Here is a 25683-nt window from a genome sequence, read left to right as displayed (position 1 = left end):
CAGGCCGCCACAAGCAAACCCTAACAAGTTTTCTAACCCCTAGTTGGGCTGAACCCCCCAGCTGAACTAACCCCCCAGTTGGGCTGAACTAGCCAGGGGGTAGCAGCAGACATGCCGAGCAAGGAATGGCCAAGCCTCTCTACGAAATCCCCTTCAAATCCAACAGCCTCAGCCAATAGGGCCCAATATGCCACAGTTGCAGCCATGACACCCTATCCATATGCACAAGGCCAATATACCACAGCCAAGACACCCTCCCCGTTTGCGCACACATACCTACAAGGAGGCCTGGACAGACCCATAATTAAGCACCATGAACAGATTTTTTATCTACAAGGGCTGGTAAGAGAGTTAAAGATGCAACTGGCAGAACTAACCCCCCAGTTGGGCTGAACTAGCCAGGGGGTAGCAGCAGACATGCCGAGCAAGGAATGGCGGAGCCTCTCTACGAAATCCCCTTCAAATCCAACAGCCTCAGCCAATAGGGCCCAATATGCCACAGTTGCAGCCATGACACCCTATCCATATGCACAGGGCCGATATACCACAGCCAAGACACCCTCCCCGTTTGCGCACACATACCTACAAGGAGGCCTGGACAGACCCATAATTAAGCACCATGAACAGATTTTTTATCTACAAGAGCTGGTAACAGAGTTAAAGATACAACTGGCAGATGCAGTAGCTAGAATTCAGGTTCATGAAGGACCTGGCAAGCAGGTAGTAATTGATGAGGTCATAAAAGCTTGCAAGGCTGGCCCCCCCTAACCCCCCAGATATCTCTACAGTCAAAGATCTAGTCCACACTGAAGGAAGACCGCTAAGAAAGAAGTGATTGTGGAGTTTGATACAAAGGTAAATAAATCTGATATTCAAGAAGAGATTAAAGAACATGCAGCTAGACGTGATAATGCCTTAAAAATCAGAGTAGGGGGATATACAGAGGACTCCTCTTTTAGTGACACTTTGGCACAAGTCAAAAGCAGCCATGCCTAACATTGATTCGACGGTTGACAAGGATGATGATGTTGATGATGATGACGAAGCCAGAGCAACTCAGATCTCACAGTTTAAAGGTCATGCTATCATTACGCTTAACTCACGAGACCTACGTGTCAAGCTTCTTTGACAATCTTACAAGTTGAAAGGGACTAAGGTGTGGATAGCTGAGGAACTCACACGAGCTCAATCGAAAAATAAGGCAACAGAATTAGCTAAGGTCAAGGCTGCTAGGAAGGATGGAAAATGGGCAGTGTATCATGAAGGCATAGCAATCATTAGGAGTTAAATCTAAGCCAAAAGACTCCCAGTCTGAAACTGATGTATGACTGATTATGCTTTTTCCCAAGCTATAATGTAGGTACCCTAAATAATTGGAGTTGCTTCTTGCACTCCCTGGGAGCTGCCATGTGCCCTCCCTAAGCAGGATGTACTAGAGGGTTTTTTTTTGTTTTTTTAAATGTCCCATAGACCTGTTGGCCTTCCGTGGACGTTAATAGACTCTCTCTCTCTCTCTCTCTCTCTCTCTCTCTCTCTCTCTCTCATGCTAACCCTCTCACGCAGCCCCCCGCCCCCCGCATCGGGTATTTTCCCTTCAACGCCCCCCCGGTTGGGTTCTTTCCTGCATCATGGGGCCTTCCCTGTAACACGGGGCTCCCCGCCTCTGTCTTGGGCCGCTCCTTGCAGCGCGGGGCTGCCTGACCCCCCAATTGGGCCTCTATTTGCATGCCTCTGCTCCCGTGCTGTTTCTTGTAGTACAGGTCCGTCTAACCCACCCATAGGGCCTCCGCTGCTCCAGTCCCCCCCCTTTCCTGTGCGCCCCCATTCACAGTGCGCAGGGCTACTCCCAGCCCCTGCATTTCCTTGACAAAGGTCTCGTGACTGCAGTACGGTGTGCAGGGCAACTGCCTGCCCTCAATCCCAACCACAGCCCGCTGTTCTGGACCTGCAGGACCCAAAGGAACTCTAGCTGACTCTGTACCTATGCAACAACAAGGAAAAAACCAAGACAACCAAGAAAGGGCAAGAAAGTATCTACAAGGGAAATACTTTGGCATGAGGTTGTATGGACAATTCAAGCAATCCCTCTTCTGTCCACTAAACCATTGGATCATCATCCCCGCTCATGTGATGGAAGGTAGGAAAGGCCGTACACCTTCTCACCCCCCATAGCTTTTCAGCAAAAAATCTCTCTCAATCAAAGCAAGCAGTAGAAGGATACAATGGCGAAAGGGGATAAGGAGAAAGAGAGACTCCAAAAAGAGAAGAAACAACCAAAGCAACTCATGGCAGAGGATGTGAATGAAGAGAGCAACAGAAGTGGCTTACAGGTTGACAGCACCACCACGCGGAAGGCAACAGCCTCTACATCACCGTCATCACCATCCTCGGGATCATCTTCTGCAACATCTTTGGAGGGGACAGCCCCACCATCTCTAGGTATGGAAGTGTCAAGGGCAGCAGCATAATTTGTTGTACCAGCCCCACCATCAGTGTGGGGATCAAGGGGAGCTCCTCTTAGCCCGACCCACTATGCCCCTCTCCCACAATATACCTCCTCTCTGTCACCTTTACCTCTCACTCAGCCACCGTTCCCCTCTTCAGTCGGTCTCTCACGCCCACATTCCAATTGTCCCCCCGCCAGTCTCCACTTCCAACTACCGTTATCCAGCCCCCATTCACACAACACCCCTACACACTTCATGGTCACACGATCCCATCAGATTCTTGGGATTGTGTCCTTCTAGAGATACACAGCTTTTGCACACGGGAGGTGGACACGACCATTCATCCACAGTCTGAGCTAGGAGATATCCCAGCTCCGAAAGGAGATGGCAGCCATGGTGACAACCCCACACAGTGGACCACCGGTAGAGGCAGTTGAGGCACAGATAGCCACTATGCAGTCAGCCATTGAGGAGACTACCAAATGGGTGGATGTTGTGAAACAGGAGCCCATGAAGGCCACCGTTTCAGCCACCATTTTGGAGCAGCGGCAGAGGGCCAACACAGCTACAACCCCATTGGATGATGCAATCGGATTCCTAACCTCCACCCTTGGGGATTCAAGAGCACGGGATTGGGCGCATTGGGCGAGACCCCCAACGGGAGCAGCCTCTCATCATCCACTTTAGAGACGCCAAGGCTTGCCTCGCGGCACTCCGCAGACACTCAGCCTTACACACCCATCCAGAGATCCACTTAGATGGGTGGTTGTTCGAGAGGGGCCATGGGCATCTAGTGGCCCTCCTACATAGGGGCGTGCTGTCTATGAGATTCAAATCACTAAGATCATGACTTGCAATGTTTGGATCTGCAACAACACTTTATGATCAGCTCCAAGGAATTTCTCGGAATCCTATACATAGAGACGCATCAGAGTCCAGAGCAACCTTTGCCTATAGCCAATGGGTACACATGGGAGACAGCGTATCGGGATGAGACCCGGGAGACAAGAGGAGTTCGAGGCTCAAGAGGGGTGGCAGTACTATACCAATCATCAATGAGAGACAAAATGCTCATGCCAGGTTCTTGTGGATTCGGATCCAACGACCTCAACTTCATGGTCACACGATCCCCTCGAGACCTCGCATTTTGCCTGAAACCTATGTGAGGAGGCTAAGACCTCACCCTATGCAGCCCTCTACCCGAACATCATGGATTTTTCGTGTCGTGGGGAAGTTATCTTGGTGGGGACTTCAACGCGAGGATAGGTACACGCTAGGTATCACTTCTGGATTTTCATAACGATTCTATCTTACTACCAGATGTTGATATCAATGAGGTTGGGATGTCTCGCATTTCCGCAGACAGACGGGCATCAGTCACATCTTGTAGGCATGCACTACTAGATTGGGCACGATACATTATCTTGTCATTTATAATGGCCTTCTGGCGGAGGTTCCTGGAGAGCGGCGAGCCCTAGCCCCTCTCACGAACACCAAAATCTGGCACTCTTATGCACACTCACTTTATGATGTCCCTAATCAGCCTCCACATGACACTACGCACTGAAATCATTGCATACGGGACAAATGCCCTAGCCCCGATCTTAGCAAAGCTCTTCAATGAAGCAGTTTGCACACACTTTCCACACACTTGGACCCTTAAGACCATCATCCCCAGGGGATCCCATGAGCACGGAAAACTACAAGACCATTTTGATTGGAAATGTCATGTCCAAGATCCATGCATCAGTACTGGACACACAGGTTAGCCTGGTTGTAGAGCTTCAAGGATTTAGAGCAGTAGGACAGGTAGGCTTTCGGGTCGATCACGGGACTATGGACCATATACATACACGTAGGGGAACCATCGAGGAGGCTAGGGCACGGAGACAGAAGGTCTATTGTTGCTTTGTGGATTTCACAAGGCTTTTAACACAGTGCTGAAAGCTCGACTCATCAGATCTCTACAGGAGTTGGGGTACGATCAGGAGATCACTTGGGCGGTCATGGCACTCTATGAGAGAGTCTCGGGTAGGGTTCGACCAGGCGCAAGATGGACGAAGGAGATTATGAGTGTCAAATAAGGTTGTCCACTATCACCAATCTTGTTTGGCCTTTACATTGATGAACTTGAGACTCTTATTGGGAACCTTGGAGGGGCTGGTTGCTCTCAGTCTTAAACTGATGTAAGGCCAACTATATATATGTGTGTATGTTTTATCTAGGCTACAATATAGGTACTCTCTAAATAAATGGAGCTGCTTTTGCACTCCTTGGGAGCTGCCCTGTGCCTTCCCTAAGCTGATGTACTAGATGGCTTTCATGTTGTCCCATAGACCGCTTGGTCTCCTGTGGACGTTAATAGACTTTCTTTCTTTCTTTCTTTCTTTCTTTCTCTAGACGGATCTTTGCTCTGGATCTTCTTTATGAGATGACGTGGTCTTACTATCCTCCTCAACTGAGGGTCTCCCACGGCACTTAGATGCACACTACACCTTCTATAAGACACATGACTTGAAGGTCAACCTTGGTAAAACCAAGGTTACGATCTTTAACACATCCCCAGCAGCAGAGAGAGCACTTTACCTTGGATGAATTGCCAGTGGAGGTGGTTGCTTCCTACACATACCTAGGGGTCTTGTTCTTTGGCCCGATCTTCTCAATGCGACCAGCATTATAGGCTTGATTGAACAGAGGGTACGTTGCGCTAGCCAGACTTGAGAGTTCATTCTCATTGCAGGACCCTCAAACCAAAACTCTTCTCTTTGACTTTTTGGTATGTACCACAGCAAGTACGTATGGGAGTCTGTGTTGGGGACCAGACCTATCAGAGATGGATTGGGTCCGTGTTGAGAGGCTTCAGGTTCTCATGCTTTCACGGATGATTCACAGTAAGCCTTCAATCCCACATCAAATAGTTTTAGGCTGAGTTTGGGGCATCCCCACTACAGCTTGATGCAGCATTTCAGGACATTACACATCTTTACCACATTAGATAGTATGGATCTTACACTACAGGGTGATGTAGGCTTCCTTGGTTGGCCCTATCCTCCTCCATGGCAATAGCAGCAGAGGGTGATCAGAGGTGCTGGTACACACGTACATGCAGATGATTTGAGAGCTTAGGACTCCACATAGATAGGCTACCTCCCTTCCAGTACAGTGTTAAGACCCCCTCTATGCCACTCACCCATCATGAGGTGAACCAAGTCATCCGAGAGGATCTCTTGCAGTTACACACATTCGCGACTTGATTGGCACCTCGTGTGCTTCCTGTGAAGCTCAACTTTTACAGAAACCACTCCCTATGAATTTCTGTGGAGGGCTTCATTGACCCACCATGATACACATGGATCCATCTCCCTCACTCCTTGAGGATATCGATAGGGCACGTCCGAGTCTCATCATGTCGTCTTCATATTGAGAGTGGTTGGGCAGAGGGCATACCCAAGAGGGCCGCATCTGCACTCTGTGTGAGTCCAAAAAGATCGAGTCAGAGGAGCATTTCGCATTCAAAAGCCCTGTGTACTACGAGATTAGAGGTCGCTATCACTGCCTTTTTAAGATAATCTTGGATCCTTATCCAATTTCCTGTCTTATCCAGTTTAGAGATGCTTGGCGCCCTTCATCCATAAGGCTATCCACCGACACAGGAAGCGGTTACTCAAAGAGCGTAGGGGTGACCAGGAAACATAGCCAGACACCACTTAGAGTATGATCACTGAGTTTTTCCAACCAGACAGCACCGACCAATAGGACACTTGTTCGTTGTAGGGCTACAGCCAAGAGACCATAGTAGACCACACACGTTGACAATCACCAGTGACCTATCACGGACTACATGCCACCACATCCACCTTACACAATGGTGCCCCCTCCCACGGTTGATGCCCCTACTGGTCCCCACCCAGAGAGTTCTCTCTCTATTTATAGATGCCGTTATGTTCATGACTTCAGGTTTTTCTTTTGCATTTGTCATGGGTATTGATGCCCGCTTAGTGGATCCAATCTCAGCTCATTGTAGCAGTTTCATTTCAATCTCATAGACCCTTTGGTCTTTCGAAGACTTTTAATAAAATTTCTCTCTTTTGCAGCAGCGGGACCAGGTCCGGAAGGAGGGGAAGTGGGCAGTGGTACGAGAGGGATGAGTTCTTACAGGCCCCCGTAGGGCACCTACCCCCTCCCCTACATAGGGAAGCGGGGTCTATGAGACTCAGATATCCGAGACCCTATCCTGCACCATTTAGAACTGTAATGGTACCTTATGGTCAGTTCAGGAACTTCTCGGAATCCTATCACTCACCTTCTTACTCTGGCCGTCTGTACATACTTCTCGCTAATATTGACTTCATACCTCTTTTAGAGGATCGTGCTGCCCTTGTCACTTGCTCACTACACGAGGCTGCCATTCACGCTTTTCCCCCCTGGGACCGTACCCTGTAATAGTTGGTATGATGATGAGTGTAAGGCTCTACGCCGTCAGCTCATATTCGAAACCAAAAACAGTCTTCCGAGCGCACCAGATACGCTACGTGAGTACTATAGACTAGTATGGAGGAAGAAACTAGACTTCATTCGTCAGAACAAGGAGGAGTTACTGAACATTTCGTTTAGTAACAACTCTAAGGACTTCTGGCGGAGATTTCTAGAAGGACGGTCCCCTCCGCCACTCACTGACACTCAGATCTGGTTTGATTATGCACGCACACTTTATGGCATCCCAAATCAGCCAGTCCCTAATCTCTCACACATGCCTCGCCCCACATCCTGCACCCTCTTCACTAGAGGAGGAGTAAAGGATGCTGTAATGAAACTTCATAATGGCCGAGTGAAGAATCATGAGGGTTTATGCACTGAGTTCATTGCATATGGGATTAACCTCCTAGCCCCGATCTTAGCAAAGCTTTTTAATGAAGCTGTTTGTTTGGGGTCTCCACACACTTGGACCATTAACACTATCTCACCCATCCACGAGGCAAGGGATCCCATGGGCTCGAAGAACTACAGGACCATTATGATTGGACATGTCATGTCCAAGATTTATGCATCAGTACTTGACTCCGAGGTTAGCAGACTTGCATAGTGTCGAGGACTTAGAGCAGCAGGACAGGCCAAATTCCGACGTGATCATGGAACCATGGACCACATTCTCACGCTCAGATGTATCATCGAGGAGGCAAGGGCACAGAAGCAGAGGGTTTATTGTTGCTTTGTGGATTTCCGTAAGGCATTTGACACGGTTCCAAGAGCCCGCCTCATACGGCACCTACAGGACTTGGGTTATGACCAGGAGATCATTTGGGCCGTCATGGCACTTTATGAGAGAGTTTCAGGCAGAGTTCGAGCAGAATCCAAGTGGACAGACGAGATCATGAGCACCATCGGGATCAAACAAGGGTGTCCTTTGTTGCCTACCTTCTTTGGCCTCTACATTGACGAGACAGTGATGCAGACACAGGGGGGTGTAGGTTGCTCTCTTGCGGGCATGCTGATCCAAATATTGCTCTACGCAGATGACGTGGCTCTCTTGTCTTCCTCGGTAGAGGGGCTCCAGAGACACCTAGATGCACTATAGTCCTTTTGTGAGTCTCATGATTTGAAGATTAGCCTGGGTAAAACCAAGGTCATGATCTTCAATACATCTCAAGCCATCATGCGTCAGGCGCAGTTCACATTTGAGGGGTCACCTGTTGAGATAGTTTCATCATACACTTATCTTGGGGTTATCTTTTACAGACCCAGCTTCACTATGAGACCCACGATGCAGGCATGCTTGAGCAGAGGGTATGCTTCATTGGCTAGACTAGAGAGGCAGTGCTTCCGCTCGCACTTTCAGGATCCACGCACCAAGGGGTTGCTTTTTGACTCCTTGGTTTGCCCAGCGAGGATGTACGGCAGCCCTTGTTGGGGACCAGACTTGTCGGATACAGAGTGGGCCCGTGTGGAGCGGCTACAGGTACTCATATTATCATGGATGATTCATGGTAAGCCATTGGTTCCTCACGAGATCATTCAGGTCATCACGTATCCATTCGGGTCACCCCCTTTACAGCTACATGCTGCATTTCAAGTCATCACGTATCTGTACTGAGTTAGGGAATATGGGGATTACACCTCGGGGCATAGCAGGCTAGCATGGATAGCTCTATTCTCTTCTATGGCACTTGCAACAGGAGGGGACCAGAGGTGCTAGTATGCACATACAGAGAGATGGTTTGAGCGACTAGTCGCTCCACTACCACAGCTTGTTGTATTAGGATTTTCACACTCTCATAGACCCATCGGTCTTCTGAAGACTTTAATAAACTTTCTTTCTCTCAGATGTATAGCTTGACCGATTGGTAGATGACCAGGGGCTCCCCCGCGTCGTTTCCTCTTTTTGGGTTTTTCCCTCTTTGGAAGAGACAACACGATGTATCTATTTCTGTTTCTCGTCACAGACATCAGCCTTGGGTATGGGCGCCCATTTAGTGGCCCCACCCTTAGCTTTCATTGTATCTAGGTTTTTTCAGTCTCATAGACCATTCGGTCTTTTGTAGACGTTAATAAACTCTCTCTTGCACATAACGCCTAAAAGTTCGTCATTTCACAAGGTTTTCTTAGTACAAGGTCACAGGTAATTTTTCTTAGCCCCTAACCCCAAGCTGGGCTGAACCCCTAGTCCAGCTCAGACATTAGTCTCAGCCTTGGGGTACTTTAGAGATGGCCAGCATGGAATGGTCTAGCCTTTTTTTTTTTCAAAAAAAGATTACTTCATTAAGTATGAATGAAAGCTGCAAGAGCAAGCTCAAATGTGGGAGTACAACATGACATGCATGAAAGAAAAAACAGCTCAAAAAGAGCTAACAAAATCCAAGGTGGAGGCTGAAAATGCCACCTCAACCCTAAAATAGTCTCAGAGAAGAATGATCTAGCCTTTCCTCGAAACCCCCTTGTCAAAATTCCCCCTCCACTCGAGCAACTCCAAACAGCCTAATCCTATACTCTACAGCTGCAGCTAGGACCAAATTGGAACAAGAAAATATTTATTATCTATACCAAGAGGTGAGAGAGATAAAGATGTAGTTCAGGTTCTTGAAGGACCTGACAAGCAGGCAGTCATTGGTGACGTAGTGAAAGCTTGCAAGGCTTCTTTCCCTACCCCTCAACTAGTCTCTACTGAAGTACAAGCAATGAAGAAAGAAGTGACTAGAGTTGATACAAAGCTAAGTATAATTGATATCCAGGAAGAGATCAAGGAACATGAGGCCAGACTTGACAACACTCAATTGAAGAATAAGGTAGACAACGCTCAATTGAAGAATAAGGCAGACAACGCTCAATTGAAGAATAAGGTAGACAACGCTCAATTGAAGAATAAGGCAGACAACGCTCAATTGAAGAATAAGGCAACGGAATTAGCCAAGGTCAAGGCTGCCGAAGGATGGAAGATGGGCAGTATACCGTGAAGGCATAGCACTCATTAAAGAGTCTGAAACTGATGTATGGCTGATTATATTTTTCAGACTATTTAGTCTAAATAATCCGAGTTGCTTTTTGCACTCCCTGGAAACTGCCATGTGCCCTTCCTAAGCAGATCTCTCTCTCTCTCTCTCTCTCTCTCTCTCTCTCTTCACACACACACACACACCGGGAAAAAAAATGCATCATTGACTCACTAAGCCACAGGTCAAGCTTGGCATCATTTTCATGTATTCATAAGACTTGGGTCAGGACTTGCCTGAATTTTCTCCAAAAGAGAGCTCCGTAAGCCATCTCACATGGTCCTTCCACCACTGGATCTCCTTGTCCTTCACATACAGTTTTCTTTCTGTCAACTCAAGGGTTCTCTCAATTTCCATGATTCGATCCTCCTGTCTCTGTTGTAAAACTTCCCAAAGTCGCCTTTCTAGATCAACAGCTGATACCATATAATTTGTCATATCCATCTCTTTATAAATCGAGGAAGACTCATTGTCTAAATTGCAAATTTTAGGCGGATTATCTGCACTCAACTGACCATCTATCACAGGCACAATGTCCTCTGGATATGGCTGTATCATACAGAGCATAAGAGATATAGAATCCATTAATCTAGTGACCGCTTGAAGAAAACCTGTAAAGCAATTTTTTAGACACCGAACAGCACTTCCAAAACTAAGGTGGATATTTTACATTTATGTAAAGAGCAAAACAAGCACAGCTTTTAAATACAAAGTACGTCTGCTTCAGAAGGGAAACTAAGGCACAACCATTGATGTAACAGGAGTCTAAGAAGCATTCTGCAAAAATTACAATTCTGGACTGTTTGAATTGTAAATTTGAATCACTTGATAGGGACAAAGCTTCTGAATAATGTGCGACATGCAAAGGTATCCTTTCTTAATCTTATGATAATGTGACTTCCTTGCAATTAAGTGCAAGTTTGCTGAATGTCTTACTTGCAGTTTTGAAGAATCCCTGCTATGCATGTTAAATTCCATGAGCTCAAGTTCAGCTTCAAGTTCAGCTTCAAGATCAGACACGTGGCAATCATCCTGAACATGTTCCTCTGTTAAGACACTTTGGGCAGAGTCGTCATCATCACTGAGATCTTCCTCACAAACGTTTTCAGAAAATCCTTCAAGTTTTGGACTTCTTGATTCCTTGGCCATTATATCCTGTGGTGCAATATTAGTTTTATCTGAAGGATAATTTTTTCTCTGAGCACCCACCTGAAGTGGCATCATGTGTGTCTTCCTTGACTCAAGCTCCTTCCTCATATCAAAAACTAAATCCTCAGTATTGTTTAACACCCTTCCCAACTTTTCCATTTCTTTTTTGCAGGAGGAAGAGATTAACAACATGGCAATGCCTACTCCAACACCAAAATGCAAGTCATCTGTAATAGCATGAAGCACAGATACATCAACTGTTAGCATTGTAAAACAAAACTACAGCTCCAGTGTGAGAAAGGAATCAATCAAGAAGGCCTTAAGGATCTTTAGGTAGCACAGCAAGAGTTTAGCCTCGAACTTAGGGAGAAGAATCCAGAAGTTCCAATATCCTATGCATCCAGAACCAAAATCCAGAATGAAACAAAAGTAGGAAAAGGACAAAAACATTCAAATCTATAAATCGTCAGCCAGGAACAAGGCACTCTACTACGTTTGCAAAGTCCCAAAAACCTGCAGCCACTTCTTTGAAGAGGGGGTCCTTCTACAGATTGCACAAACCAAAACGTGGCCCAAAAGAACATAGATTGACAAAAATTAAACCTAAACATAAATCCTTGACATGACTGGGAAACGACCAAGCAGACTCTAGAGGGGAATGCTGAAATCCCACACGCTCTTTGAAAGACAGCAATTTCTCTTTGATTCACTACGAACCTCCTTCGTAAAAGACAGCAAGCACACTTCCCCTTTTGCTCTCCCTCTCTCTCTCTCTCGACAGAGACGCTAGGGCCCAGGACAACATGTCGGGCTGGACCCCCCCGAAGGTATTTTATCACTTGAAGAGACTCTGTTACAAAAGTTCAGCTGTAGAGCTGTCTGGTACACACACTTTCAAAACGTGAAAAATCCCCTTTATTACAAGAGCTTCAAGCTCATTTCAAATTGGCAACATGCCACTTGTCTAAAATCTAGACTAAGTCCTATTACATGCCACTAAGGGCCACTCTGGAGTCTTCAAAGCACTTGGTCACACGAACCGCCTCCTAGATGCTTGTTAGGCTCCCGTAGCACTTAGGAAAAATAACTCTTCCTAGTACCTGCAACATTTAATTAAAGCGCACCACCATGGCACCCATTAATTGTTAGCGCTTTGCATGCAAATAACACACTGTGGACTAATTCTAGTCACGGTGGGCGTCCCCACTGAACACATGTGCACACCTAAACAAATATAAAAATATATATTTATTCTCTGGTTGACCGGAGTCAACACTCTTGATTATAATTAAGGAGCTTTGACCAAGGGTCGAGGCGCCTTAATTATAGCCAAGTCTCTCCAACCGAAGTTGGCACAACTCTCCAACCGAAGTTGGCACATCTTGGTTAACCGGGGTTAACCCTCTTGGTAATAAACCAAGTCTCCCCGACCGAAGTCAGGTTTACTTGACTAGAGTCAAGTATCTTTGACCGTAGTCAATCCTTTGACCATTAAAAGAACTCTTTGACCATAATTAACACATATAAAACTCTTTAATTATGATCAAATAAATGGTCAACTGTACTTTGACTTAGGATATTTACATTGTAGTGACATCCCCTCGGCTTCTATTCAGTTGACCTCAACTGAAAAGCTTCCTTGTGAACATCCAAAAGCTGTGGATGGTCGGATAACATGTCTTCGTCCATCCACTTGGCATCTAATGCCGTATAATTCTTGAATTTACAAGATACCTGTAAAACTCCTTACCTTGAGGGCCTTTACGTACAGTATGGTACACAATTTGCTCTGGCTGAAGGACCTCCTCCAGCTCATCCACTTCTGGTGGATCCTCTGATACTGGTTCTGTAGGCTCTGGTCCCTGGAATTTCTTTAGAAGACTCACATGGAATGCATTGTGGATCCTCCAATGCTCTGGCAATGCTAATCTGTATGCAGCCTCATTTATTCTTTCTGTAACCCTGAAAGGGCCATAGTATCTGGGAGATAACTTTGCATACACTTTCTGTTTGCCTTTAAACTTGCGGAGCCTAGGTTTTTCAAACTTCAAAAGTACCCAATCCCCTTCCTTGAGATCTAACTGTCTCCTATGCTTATCTGCAGCTCTTTTATGTTTCTCTTGAGACCTTTCGATTGCTGTCCGGACTTGGCTGTAAGCTGTCTGGAGGTCTCTCACAAACTAAATATTTCATCTTTGGTCCTCAATATAGGTGGCAAAATCACCTTCCCATAAATGACCTCAAAAGGGGCTTTCCCTGTAGAGCTATGTACTGTATTATTGTAAGCAAACTCTACCAACGGTAGGTACTTTTCCCAGTCTGAACTTTGGTCACCCACGTAGCATTTCAGCATATCCAAAACTGTAGAATTTGCTACTTCACTTTGACCATCTGTCTGGGGATGGAAAGAAGAAGAAAAATTCAAATTCGTCCCCATGTTATCAAATAAAGCTCTCCAGAATAGACTGGTCATTCTGGGATCTCGATCACTAACAATGGACTTAGGCATACCATGATGCTTAAAAATCTGTACCATGAAAAGCTTAGCCATATGATCTGCCTTTATGGTTTTGCGAACCGGAATGAAATGAGCTTGGTTGCTGAATCTATCAATGATAGTCCAAATCCCATCATTCCCTGACTTTGATCTTAGCAAATCAAAAATAAAGTCCATTGTAATACTTTCCCATGGTGCCTGAGGAACGGGAAGAGGCATAAGTAGGCCAGGTGCCTTCCGTCTATAATACTTCACTTTCTAACACGTAAGGCATTCAGTAACAAACTGATGTATATCTTTCCGCATCCCTGGCCAAAAGAAATACCTCTCTAGTGCTAGAGTTGTTGCTGTAATTCCTCTATATCCAGCATAGGGAGGTGCATGGCATTCCTTCAAAATCTTTTTCCTCATCTCCTGGGTGATGCATAGGCAATCATCTTTCATTAGATACCCATCTTTGAGGGAATAGTGACTGGTGGATTGCCCCTCTTGCATTTGCTGTAAAATTTCACCAAAATCTGCATCACGAGCATATTGCTCCCTCATGTCTTCCAGGTCCTGATGATAAGCAATAGTCACATTATTGACCTGGGGTCTTTGGGACAAAGCATCTGCCACTCTGTTCCGAATTCCTGGGGTATGGACAATCTGAAAATGATACATTGATAGCATGTTTGCCCATTTCATATGCTTCTCGGAAAGCTTGGTCTGAGTCAAAAAGTACCTCAGACTTTGGTGATCTGTCTTAACAGTAAAATCTGCACCCAAAAGATAGTGCTTCCATGTATGGATGGCATGAATTACAGCCAATAACTCTTTCTCATAGATTCCTAGATATCTCTCTGCATCCCGAAGTCTCTTGCTTTCATAGGCCACTGCATGACCATTCTGATGCAATGCAGCCCCAACACATTCTCCACAAGCATTGCAATCAACATCAAAAGATTGATAAAGATCCGGGACTACAAGAATAGGCTCTGTAGTCAACTTCTCCTTGAGTGTATTGAATGCTTTCTTTTGTGATATTCCCCATGTGAAGGCTGCATTTTTCTTAGTAAGGTCATGTAATGGAGCTGCGATATCAGCAAAATGTCTGATAAACCTTCTGTAGTAAGAACACAGGCCTAGGAAACTTCGAACTTCATGCACAATTTTCAGCTCTGGCCATTCCTGAATGGCACGGATCTTTGCTGGATCCATTTGTATCCCATTCTTGGATATTATATGCCCCAGATAATGGATTTCTTCCAAGAAGAATTCACTTTTCTTGCTGTTTGCGTTGAGCTGATGATTTCTCAGCTCTTGAAACACTATAGCAAGATGTTCCCTGTGCTCTTCTTCAGTCTTAGAAAAGACTAAGATATCATCAAAGAAAGTACCCGTGAAATGCCTGTACTTTCGGAAAATGCGATCCATCATTCTATTGAATGTGGCTGGAGCATTTGTCAACCCAAAAGGCATCACTAAGTAGTCATACAACCCGAATGTAGTGCGGAATGCTGTCTTGTGCACATCCTGAGGTTGTATCCTCACTTGGTGATAGCCACTCTTTAAGTCTATCCTGCTGAAAACTGATCCAGCACATCATCAATGCGTGGAATAGGGAATCTATTCTTGATGGTCATTTTGTTCAGTGCGCAATAATCGACGCACATACGGAATGAACCATCTTTCTTCTGTACTAACAGTACAGGGGAACAAAAAGGAGACGAGCTCGGCTGAATCAATCCTTTGGACAGCAAGTCCTGTACCTGAGCCATAATCTCCTCTCTCTGAGTCGCACTGACTCTATAAGGTGGTCTGTTTGGGGGCTCACTACCAGGCATTAACTCTATCTGATGATCTTCTGGTCTCTCTGGGGGTAACTCCCCTGGCAAAGCATCGAAAAAGCAATTTTTAAAGTTTACAAGAAACTGAAACTTATCTTTGTCTGCATCATTCATTTCAGCATGCATATCATTCTCTTTTTCTTTTACAAAAACCATGTACGCAGAAATTGCAGACTTTATTGCTTTACCACATGTAACATCAGATACAATTGGGATAGTCTCCCCTTTATTCCTGGCAATTAAACGCTGAATTTTTCCCCTATGCACAAACTCCAGCACTCTTTCAGAAAGAGTCAACTTCACTGTCTTGCGATGAAACCAAGGCATTCCCAAGACTACATCATGATGTTTCAGTGGAGAAATGAAGAAGTCTTCCTGATCCACATAACTCTGAACATGAAGACGGAGCTTCCCTATCAAGGGAGTGACTGGCACAGGATTCCCACAGAACATCTGATCGGCATCCAAAGCCCTGCCCAACTCCTCCGTCTTTATTCCCAGCCTCAGGGCTAGATCCTCTGATATGAAATTATCAGTAGCCCCTGGATCAAATAAAATTAGCGCTTGCTGGTCTCTGACTTTGCCCCATGATAGCAGCAATTCTCGTTCTTCTGGGTTTGAAACATGACCCATTATGTCAGGAATTCCTCCTGCCATTGGCTTTTGCAGTCCTCGTGGCTTCTCTGCCTCTTTTCCGTTCGAAGTTGAAGGCTTTTCTGGGCACTGGGCAGCCACATGCCCCTCTTTGCCGCACTTGAAGCATTTCCCATCTCTACGGAATTCAGCTATCTGTTCAGGGGTGAATAGAGATTTGCCTTTATAAACCTTTGAAAACTGAGTACCCCTCGGCTTCTGAGGCTGAAACCCTTTCTTTTCAACCTTGGGGTACTCTTTCTTTTCTGATTTTGAAAAATCAGTTTTCTTTCTATCAGCACGTCCTGCATGCAAGGATGGCACTATAGATGGATCTTGTAACGGCACAAGACTAGCTACTGAAGCTGAATGCATAAGGTCTTGAATGTTCTTTGCCCCCAAAGCATTCACTACTGCCTGAATTCTTGGAGTGAGACCTGCTCTGTATTTTCTTATTTGGGTCCCTTTGAGATCTTTTTGAAAGGTGCAACCTGCAAATAAGCATCCCAAAACTTTTGGTTGTACACATCCACTGTATCTCCTGCATCCATATGCAAACTATCCCAATCTTGAAGAACATGGTCTCTAAATTGTTTAGGCATAAACTGCTGGTAGAAGGCTTTCTTGAAGTCCTTCCACTTCCTTGGGGCTGACCCATCTGTGGTCTGTGCACTCCACCATGCACTAGCTGCCGCTGTCAAGTGCAAGCTGACCATTCTTAACTTGGAGGATTCTGAAAACTTTTCTGTGCCGAATGCAGCATCAAACTGCCTCATGAACTGCAATGCTTTGTCTGTATGACCATACTGTCCATTGTAGGTCATAAACTTGACAGATTTACCTCCCTCTTTGAATTCCTTGGTCTCTCTGGAAGACTTTCTCTTCCTAGACTTCTTGTGTTTCCTTCTTTTCCTGGATGGTTTATCTGATAAAGAAGAAGAAGATACAGAAGTTGAACTCGAGGCAGACGGTGATGGACTAGGAGATCGGTGATGATGCCTCGATCTCTTCCTACTATGAGACCGTCCCCTATGAGATCTCTCTTTCTTAGGCTGTACACGAGAGTGTGCCTCTGGCATTGGCACGTCATATACTGCATTAGGCATGGCTTCTGCTTGAAACAAATGCTGAGCCCTTGGATCCTTTTTGAGATTTTCCATCTCTTGTATACGAGCACGTACCATCTGTTCAAATTCTTGTTGAGTTTGCTGCACACTTCTCTGTCTTGGATGTACATCCCTATCTTGTGAATCCCACTGGATAGGTGATTGATCCATATTCTGAGATCTGCAAAATTTTCACACGCCGTGTAGGTAACTGATGCACGACTACCTTTGCTTTTCCGACAGTAAAATACCTCAACAAGAGGTGTCTTGCATTCACAACTTGTGCCAGTAATTAGGCTATCAAATCAAAGCATAAACCCACAAAATTGCTAAAGCATCAACAATTGTATTGCCCTTTTTCTGGCTATTGCAAAAAGCACTCAGAAGCATCTGATTCATCTTCCCAGTGTACAAAGGCATGCATTTTCTTTTTCTACAAATCTCTGATTTCTCTGCTTTTCTCTGCTTTTCTGCTGCTTTTCTGACAGTAGGAGTTTGCTTTCTCTGTTTTTCTCTGTTTTCTCTGCTTTTCTGCTGCTTTTCTGCTGCTTTTCTGACAGGCATGTGAAATCTGCTAGCAGAAACAGTATCTGCAACTGTCCCTTTTTTTTTTTTTTGAAAGAACAGTAACCAGATGGAGTAACTGGCTAGTTACTCTAACCAGACTGACTGGTTCTGGTCTGGTTAGTCTGCAACTAGACTAACTGGACTGGTCACAGTCTAGTTACAGTAATCAGACTGGTCTGGTTGAGTCAACTAACTGGACCTCTAACCAGTCCACTAACCAAGGTTAGGCTAGATAAACCCAGGGTCTGCCACATCAGCTACCTGATCTGGCTGCCACATGTACTGCCACGTCAGCTGGTGCCTTGCCTGCCACGTCACCTTGGTTGCGACGTTGGCTTCCACATCAGCCTAAGGTTGAACCTTGGCTGAGAAAATACGCGCAGACGACGGAATTCTCTAGAGTTTCGCACATCGCGCCTTCACGTCCGACGAGAAAAGAAAGAAGAAAGCTTCCGTCAGCACTCAACGTAACCAGCGCAACTAATCTCCGTTATGAAACTTATGTCGAGCCACGGGCCTGCTCCATATATGCCTTCATGGAAGCCTCGCCGATCGTTGCGCAAATACATAACGGGATCACCCACGCAATGAAACCATCTGCTCAACAATTCGCCATAGCATAGCCTCCTCGAGTGCTATCGCCTTCACCGGGGTATGCAAAATGACACAGGAAGCCAAAAATCACTTCGAGCATTCATGCGATACCCAGCAGCTACTTCGCTCGTTGGCAATTTGATCGCTTCCATTTGCTTTGACCCTCCATTAGAGGCGTCCTTACGCCGTCATAGACATGAGGCCCCAGGCCTACTAGCCAGCACCCCTTGTGCCCACGCCATCACCAGCGTATCTTGCCTCGGGTCACTGTACGCTTTGCCTTCATTCACAAATGCGTATAGTCTAGCTTCAGCATACAATCCAGAACTGAACACTTTGCGCTATCTCTGCCCATTAGCCACTATTGCCTCCTCACTAGATCGTCACAGCCTAGGAAGGCCATGAGCCTTGGCTCTAATACCAATGAAATCCCACATGCTCTTTGAAAGACAGCAATTTCTCTTTGATTCACTACGAACCTCCTTCGTAAAAGACAGCAAGCACACTTCCCCTTTTGCTCTCCCTCTCTCTCTCTCTCGACAGAGACACTAGGGCCTAGGACAACATGTCGGGCTGGACCCCCCCGAAGGTATTTTATTACTTAAAGAGAATCTGTTATAAAAGTTCAGCGTAGAGCTGTTTGGTACACACACTTTCAAAACGTGAAAAATCCCCTTTATTACAAGAGCTTCAAGCTCATTTCAAAATGGCAACATGCCACTTGTCTAAAATCTAGACTAAGTCCTATTACATGCCACTAAGGGCCACTCTCGAGTCTTCAAAGCACTTGGTCACACAAACCGCCTCCTAGATGCTTGTTAGGCTCCCGTAGCGCTTAGGAAAAATAACTCTTCCTAGTACCTGCAACAATTAATTAAAGCGCACCACCATGGCACCCATTAATTGTTAGCGCTTTGCATGCAAATAACACACTGTGGACTAATTCTAGTCACGGTGGGCGTCCCCACTGAACACATGTGCACACCTAAACAAATATAAAAATATATATTTATTCTCTAGTTGACCGGAGTCAACACTCTTGATTATAATTAAGGAGCTTTGACCAAGGGTCGAGGCGCCTTAATTATAGCCAAGTCTCTCCAACCGAAGTTGGCACAACTCTCCAACCGAAGTTGGCACATCTTGGTTAACCGGGGTTAACCCTCTTGGTAATAAACCAAGTCTCCCCGACCGAAGTCAGGTTTACTTGACTAGAGTCAAGTATCTTTGACCGTGTTGTATCACACAATCTCATAGACCCATTGGTCTTCCAAAGACTAGAGAGACCACTCTATCAGGAAGACATGTCGTCTCTATGTCAATCAAGCTGCCATGCCCCAAGTGAAATCTGTCACAAGAGTGTGAGTTTTGGTACTCGCATGTGGGCCCAACCTTAGGAATCAAATTGGCGAGGTCTCGGGATGAGCGCGTGCAAGTTTCCCCCCTAAGAAGTTGTGTCTTGGGGGGAAATGAAAGGTTTAGGGCCAAGAGTGGCCCAAAGTACCTTAGAAATTATGTTAGTCATTGGTGGGGTCTTTAGAAAGGCCCCACTAGACGGGGCCTAGGGGCAAATGAAAGCCCTTGGGGGCAACCTAAGGCATGGGCTGCCACGTGGAAAGCCCATGCAACCCCTTTTGGTAAGGAAGCCTTGGAAGGCCTTAGAGGAAGGAAATGGACGGGGATCACGCAAAAGGGACAACGGGACCTTGCAGGCAGAGGGAGAGAGACACCGGATGGATGGTGGTGGTCGTTGGATGGACAGCCTTCAGTAATGCCAAATGTACAGGGAGTTTCAGGGCAGCAGCCCTTTCAAGGTCCTCGTATGGTTATGCATGGCCAAGGGGCTGATTTTCAGAATTAAATCAAGGGCAGCAAGCTTTTCCCCAACCCTTTATGCATCCAGGGTATTTTGGTGGGGGTTCAGTATTTCGAGCAATGGCTGGTCAAGTTAATGATGGTCAAGGAATGCTTGGAAATTACCCTGTTGGTTTTCAGCCTGGGATGCAAGGGATGCAAAACACTGTATCTGGGGATATGCAGCCCGCAATGCCTAACATGATGTATGGCAATATTGGCATGCAGCCAGGAATGCAAAGTGGAAGGTCAGGGACCTTTGGAGCTCCTACAGGTATGTTTGGTATGCCTAGGGCTGGTTTGACAAACCCTCTAATGGGTAGTGGTAGCACAGGACAGGCTGGAGGGAATGCAATTCAACCTCCGTTTTTGCAGCCACTTGTGCATGATAATCTGACACCCAAAGGGAAGGTAAAAGATTACAAAGATGGTGGTGCAGCAGTGAGGTTTGAGACCTTTAATGGGGCTCAGGATAGGTTGAAGGCTGCACATTTTGCAGCCTTCTCAGGGGGGAACTTCACTGAGTCATCTAAAATGCAAAAGGCAGCCACCTTCTTGAAGGGGAACGCTCTACAGTGGTGGACAAATTTGCTGCTCCAAAATAGACCACTGAGTTGGGTTCAGTTTAAGCAGGTGTTTTCAGCTACTTGGTTGACTACTACCTTTGAGGTAGATGTTATGACAGCATGGCACAAGTCGGATGCAGCTCACTGTCATAACTTGGAAGAATACAACAAAAAGTTTTGGGAAGCTCTCTTGCTGTTTAGCTCTTATAGGCATGTGCCCTTGTCAACACAGATTGAAAAATAATGTTGTGGGCTGCCAAAAGAAATGAGGGACTACTGTACTAAAACAAGGGTTTTTCAGCTGGTCTAGAAAACCAAAAATGGCAGTATACATCGGTTAACATTGCTTATTTTTTCATGAGCTTAATGATGGTTGTGCTGCAAGGTCTGATGTTTCAGATCTAGGCAGAATGATGGTCATGCCTGTCGCAGCTCACATTGGGCTTACCTGGGAGGTCTGTACTGCTGTGACACAACAGATTATTAAGTGGAAATAATCATTTCACAATGGAATCTCTGTGATATGGTTCAGACCCTGTCTAAGCTTATCTTTTACTCACCAAACATCACATCACTCGGGGCATTGTTCCATCCATGAGGTGAACAGCACCTTTGACAAACGCAGGGGTCCAAAGATTGCATGGACGTTGTGCAGTTGTGCAGAGCAGGCAATTTTTCTGAGCTGGGCATTCTTCAAACTGACATTGGTCAAGTTCTGTATAACTTCCATAACCTGTGATAGTTATCTGCTTTGCCAATTTCACTGAGGATCTGGATTGTGGAATCACAGGTGCTAGGTCTATGGGGGATTATGATGCCGTTTTAGGCTATGGGTCACTTGCCTGATCTGCTTATTTTGTTGGGAGCTGGAATCAGGGATTAGGCGATGTTAGTTAATGTGTCTTCCTTTGTTTGGGTTTCCACCAACCCAGCATTATGATTGTTTTATGTTACCTACTTGGCTGGCTGCTAATCCAATGTAAAATGTTTTGTAATATTGGGATATTTGCTTGCAGAATCATTACCTATTTGAATAACTAGCCTAGCTCAAGGTTTTGTATTTTTCAAGAGAGGCTTCAATTGCATCCATTTTTAAAACCCATTCGTGATCAACCACATATAGCCTTAGCTTATATGTACTGAATTGATGAGGAAATAGATTAAAAGGCTCTCTAGTGTCATTTTCAATCAATATACAACTACAGAGTGGATAGGCGATTTTTACATGAACTGGGGGAATAAAAAACTTACGGCCAGAATTGTGAGCACTCTTAGAGACTGTTTTGCCCTTTGAACGCAAAGGCTGAATCATTTCTCTCATAAGATTATCATCTGTACTCCAATCCAGTGAAGGTTGCAGGAGGTCCTGGTTCCATATCTCACCAGTAGAATGTATAAGCCTATTCATTGTATCTGCAGCCCTGATTCTGTCACAATTGAATTCTGATGATGAACTTCTATCATTTGTATTTTTCCTTATTGCACTCAATCCTACACTTGGAACAATAATTGAAGATCCCAAATTGCCTTCTTTAACAGGGCAAAGATTTAAACACAGAGGTGGCTGCAGCACGACCGAGGGTGTAACATTTGTGAGGAAACCATCCCTGTAACTTGCATCAACAGCATGAGCACCTACACGACTCTCAACAGAGGAAGTGTACTTCAAAGAATCCTGCAAATCAACTTTTTTCAGTGGATCCCTTCGTCTGAGAAACTTCTGTGGGCCCTTCTTTTTCCTTTGCAGGTAACCCCTCGTCTGTTTTCCTCCCTTATGCGATAGACCAGCTGTGGAACCTTTGTCATAAAGGACCTTTGTATTTTTCTGAACCTTTGATCCAGCATCATAAGCATGTGATTGAGGAAAACATTCGGTAGCACTATCCCTTGCAGTATCTAACCCTGGTGAAGTACTAGATGTGATAGAAGATTTCCTTAGACAGACATCATCTCCAGAATCCATAGACAGACCCTGACGTGTTTCTTTGTTGTTGTCAGTATGCATTATCTCTCCTAGCCCACCATTAAAAATAAAACTCTCCTGGCCATCGACATTGGGCTCCTTACTCTGCTTTCTTTCCTCCAACTGTTTAGACCAGATTTCCTGCACAATTGGGCTCTGCTGACCTATGGGACTGTTACTCACCATAGTGGTGTGACTCCACAAAAACTCACAAGACTCTTTTGTAGGAAAAGTAAAACCCAATTTAACATCAACAAGCTCTCTCATCTTGTTAATGCTGGCATCACCTCCATCTAAGCGTGGCCATGCACCACACTTTTTGTCCTTTCCTATTCTTTTATCAAGAGGACTATCTACATCAACCCCACTCACAACCAAATTGCTGTCACATGCACTTCTTTTCTTGTTCCCTGTTTGATACGATGAGTGCAAACCCCATGAAGAAGAGACATGTTCTTTTTCTCCTGAGATTTCCTCCATGCTCATGCTCTTGGCACGGGGATCCAAATATAAAGCATGGACAGGAAATGTGGAGCAAGAATCACTAGGAATGTCTGTTTCCTGCAAAATAGTGACTGGAGAATTGCAGATTTCTGGTAACAGTTCAGAAGGTACACCATCACAGCTGTGCTGGTGGCATTCGTTACCCTGCTCAAGTGCACAAAGATTTGGATCACTGTTGGTTCTGAATAGTTTTTCTTTGCTATTAAAATCTTTCCCATTTTCATATTCAGACAGAACTTCCAAGGAAGACAGCTCTCCATTCTCATGAAAAGTGCTAAGGACTCCTCCACTGACATCATACAAAAGTTTTCCTCCACTGACAGAGCTAGAATTGTGGCAAAGTGTCTTTGACAGGGACATTGACCTCCTTGGTGTGGAAGGAGCTGAGGTTGGAGGGCTCGTCCTTGGATTCTGACCACAACCAGAAGTCACTGGCCTTGCCTTGTGGGAATTTTGCCAGCATCTTGCCAAGTAACCAGCACCTGCAGCAGCTAGCAGAAACCACATCTCTCCCTTTGATGCATCAAGACCAAGATCTGAAATCAGTTAAGGTAATACAATCATTGATGACCAGAAATCAAGTCACAATTGTACTATTTATTTAAAATAAATACAATCATTGATGACCAGAATCAAGTCACAATTGTACTATTTATTTAAAGTAAATACAATCATTGATGACCAGAATGAAGTCACAAAATTTATTAAATTAAAAGTCAAACTTCCATGCAATTCATTAGTGATCAAAAGCAAATTGCAACTCAAACAAGTTGATTGGAAGCTATAATAAAAAATATCCAGATCCAATTAAAAATCATCCAATAAACAGAATGTTTTTCTGTGGCCTCTTCTTTCTATCTGTAAAACTCAAAAAGGGAGATCTCGCAGACAGAATGAGAGAATGAGAAACCCATTCAATTTAAGGGGAACTCTGTTTTGTCATGATTCTAACCAAAGAGAGAGAACCAATTTAATCCCTTCAAAATTTGCAGTATCTGTAAGGAAGGATATCTTGTTTTTTTGCCAGATTACATATTCGTTAATGCATAGTGGCCATATCATCAGTGACAAAGCTACACGTTACACAACTATTTCTATGCCCCCTCGACCAACCAGAGACCAAAGCATTACATCTTCGCTGATCTCCTTGTCATTTTGCACATCTTCATGCTACAACAATTCTGAATGCCTGTTACTCCTCTACGGATAAAACACCTGCACCTATGCTTCTTTTAAGGATACTTGGGATGGCCATCTTAAAGACTAGAGATCCACCATACCCAACCTACGTGCACTCTGCACAGCACCTTCCCCAGCTGAGTACCACAAGCATAGTTACTGAGATGGGACCACTGGAACTTTGGCCCTTCTCGGTATGGGAATGGGAGGAAAATGTCACATCATCCCGTCATCATACACATACACACCATTACAAAGAAACACATATATTTACACATTTTTACTTCTAGCATAGTAACAGCTTACAGGTCGGCTTTGTTCTAGAGATTAGACACTAAGAAAGGGTAAAGGGGTACAAGGGATATATACAAACTCATGACTTTGTCCTAGACATGGCTTACAGAACATTCCCAAGTGGTTCCTTTTACTCCTGAGTTCCCTAGAGGTTCCCATTGTCTTCATGAGCACGAGGTTCCCTAGTAACACTGACCACAAGCCATTCTACCGCCCTAGGCCACCTTTGAAATTTCTTTGTTGAAAAAGATTTGTAGACAAAACTATAAAAAATCTCACCTTGATTTTCCAAATTTCAGATGCAGGGACCATACCAATAATGTAGCCAAAAAGGGTAACACAAAATGTGGTTGCTCAACCAACTAGGTCACAGTGACGTAAAATAAAAACAACCAAAGGGGCTGATGAAATCAGGCTCTAACCAAGAAAAACCCATGACAAAGGAAAATAGTGTCATTCGATACCTCCGGCACCCTGGAAAACTGACCTACAGGTGCCTAGAAGTCACCCCCGCATCTCTCCCCTGTGTATACAGTAAGGCCAGGTGGATCCTAAGCGCTTTTTTTATTTAAACAAAATTAAAAAGAAATTACTATGGTCCTCTACCGCTCAGAGCATGCCTTCCACACATGTTTTGCAACGCAGCAGCACATTTTGCAAAATATGCACCAGGTCATAACAGAAAAAGGTTAGCATAAAAGCTGCTCTGTGATTCCCCCCCTCCGCTTGTTATCCATGACATCTTCCTGCTTGATATCCACGATCTGCTGCCTCTTCCCTATCCTTCCCTCTGACCTGTGACCCTCCTCCTGCACTGCTTCTGTCAACCTCCTCCTACCCTGTCTCACTCACCTACTCGCCTTCCCCCCTTTGCCACTGCCTCTCGATGAATCTCTTACCCTCTCTACATTTCTCCTTAGCCCACCTGCCACTCTCTTCCTGCCCCACGCTTAGGTAGTCCTTCTTACTGCCACCTTCTAATCCCTGACTGGCGTTTTCCTTTTTGCAACCTCCTGC

General features: G+C 45.1%; 1 protein-coding gene across 4 annotated transcripts in view; it reads right to left on the bottom strand.

The window, feature by feature from the left end:
- LOC147894766 (uncharacterized) overlaps nucleotides 1–25683 on the bottom strand; it is a 61958-nt gene that overhangs the window by 26235 nt on the left and 10040 nt on the right. For 2 of the 4 annotated variants that reach the window (XM_087385098.1, XM_087385101.1), the window contains exons 2-4: nucleotides 21978–23729; nucleotides 10868–11307; nucleotides 10168–10480 (exon numbers count right to left, since the gene is read on the bottom strand). In XM_087385098.1, the coding sequence (XP_087241224.1) occupies nucleotides 10168–10480; nucleotides 10868–11307; nucleotides 21978–23700 (2476 nt within the window). In that variant the 5' untranslated portion in view covers nucleotides 23701–23729. The remainder of the gene's footprint in view (nucleotides 1–10167; nucleotides 10481–10867; nucleotides 11308–21977; nucleotides 23730–25683) is intronic. The other 2 variants (XM_087385099.1, XM_087385100.1) reach the window with 2 other exon arrangements.

The sequence above is a fragment of the Dipteris shenzhenensis genome, chromosome 14, assembly GCF_047967505.1.
Source record: "Dipteris shenzhenensis isolate YYH24624 ecotype China chromosome 14, Dip_SZ_1.0, whole genome shotgun sequence".
NCBI lineage: Eukaryota > Viridiplantae > Streptophyta > Polypodiopsida > Gleicheniales > Dipteridaceae > Dipteris > Dipteris shenzhenensis.
The sequence above is the reverse complement of the archived record's forward strand: the minus strand, read 5'-3'. Positions and strand labels throughout refer to the sequence as shown.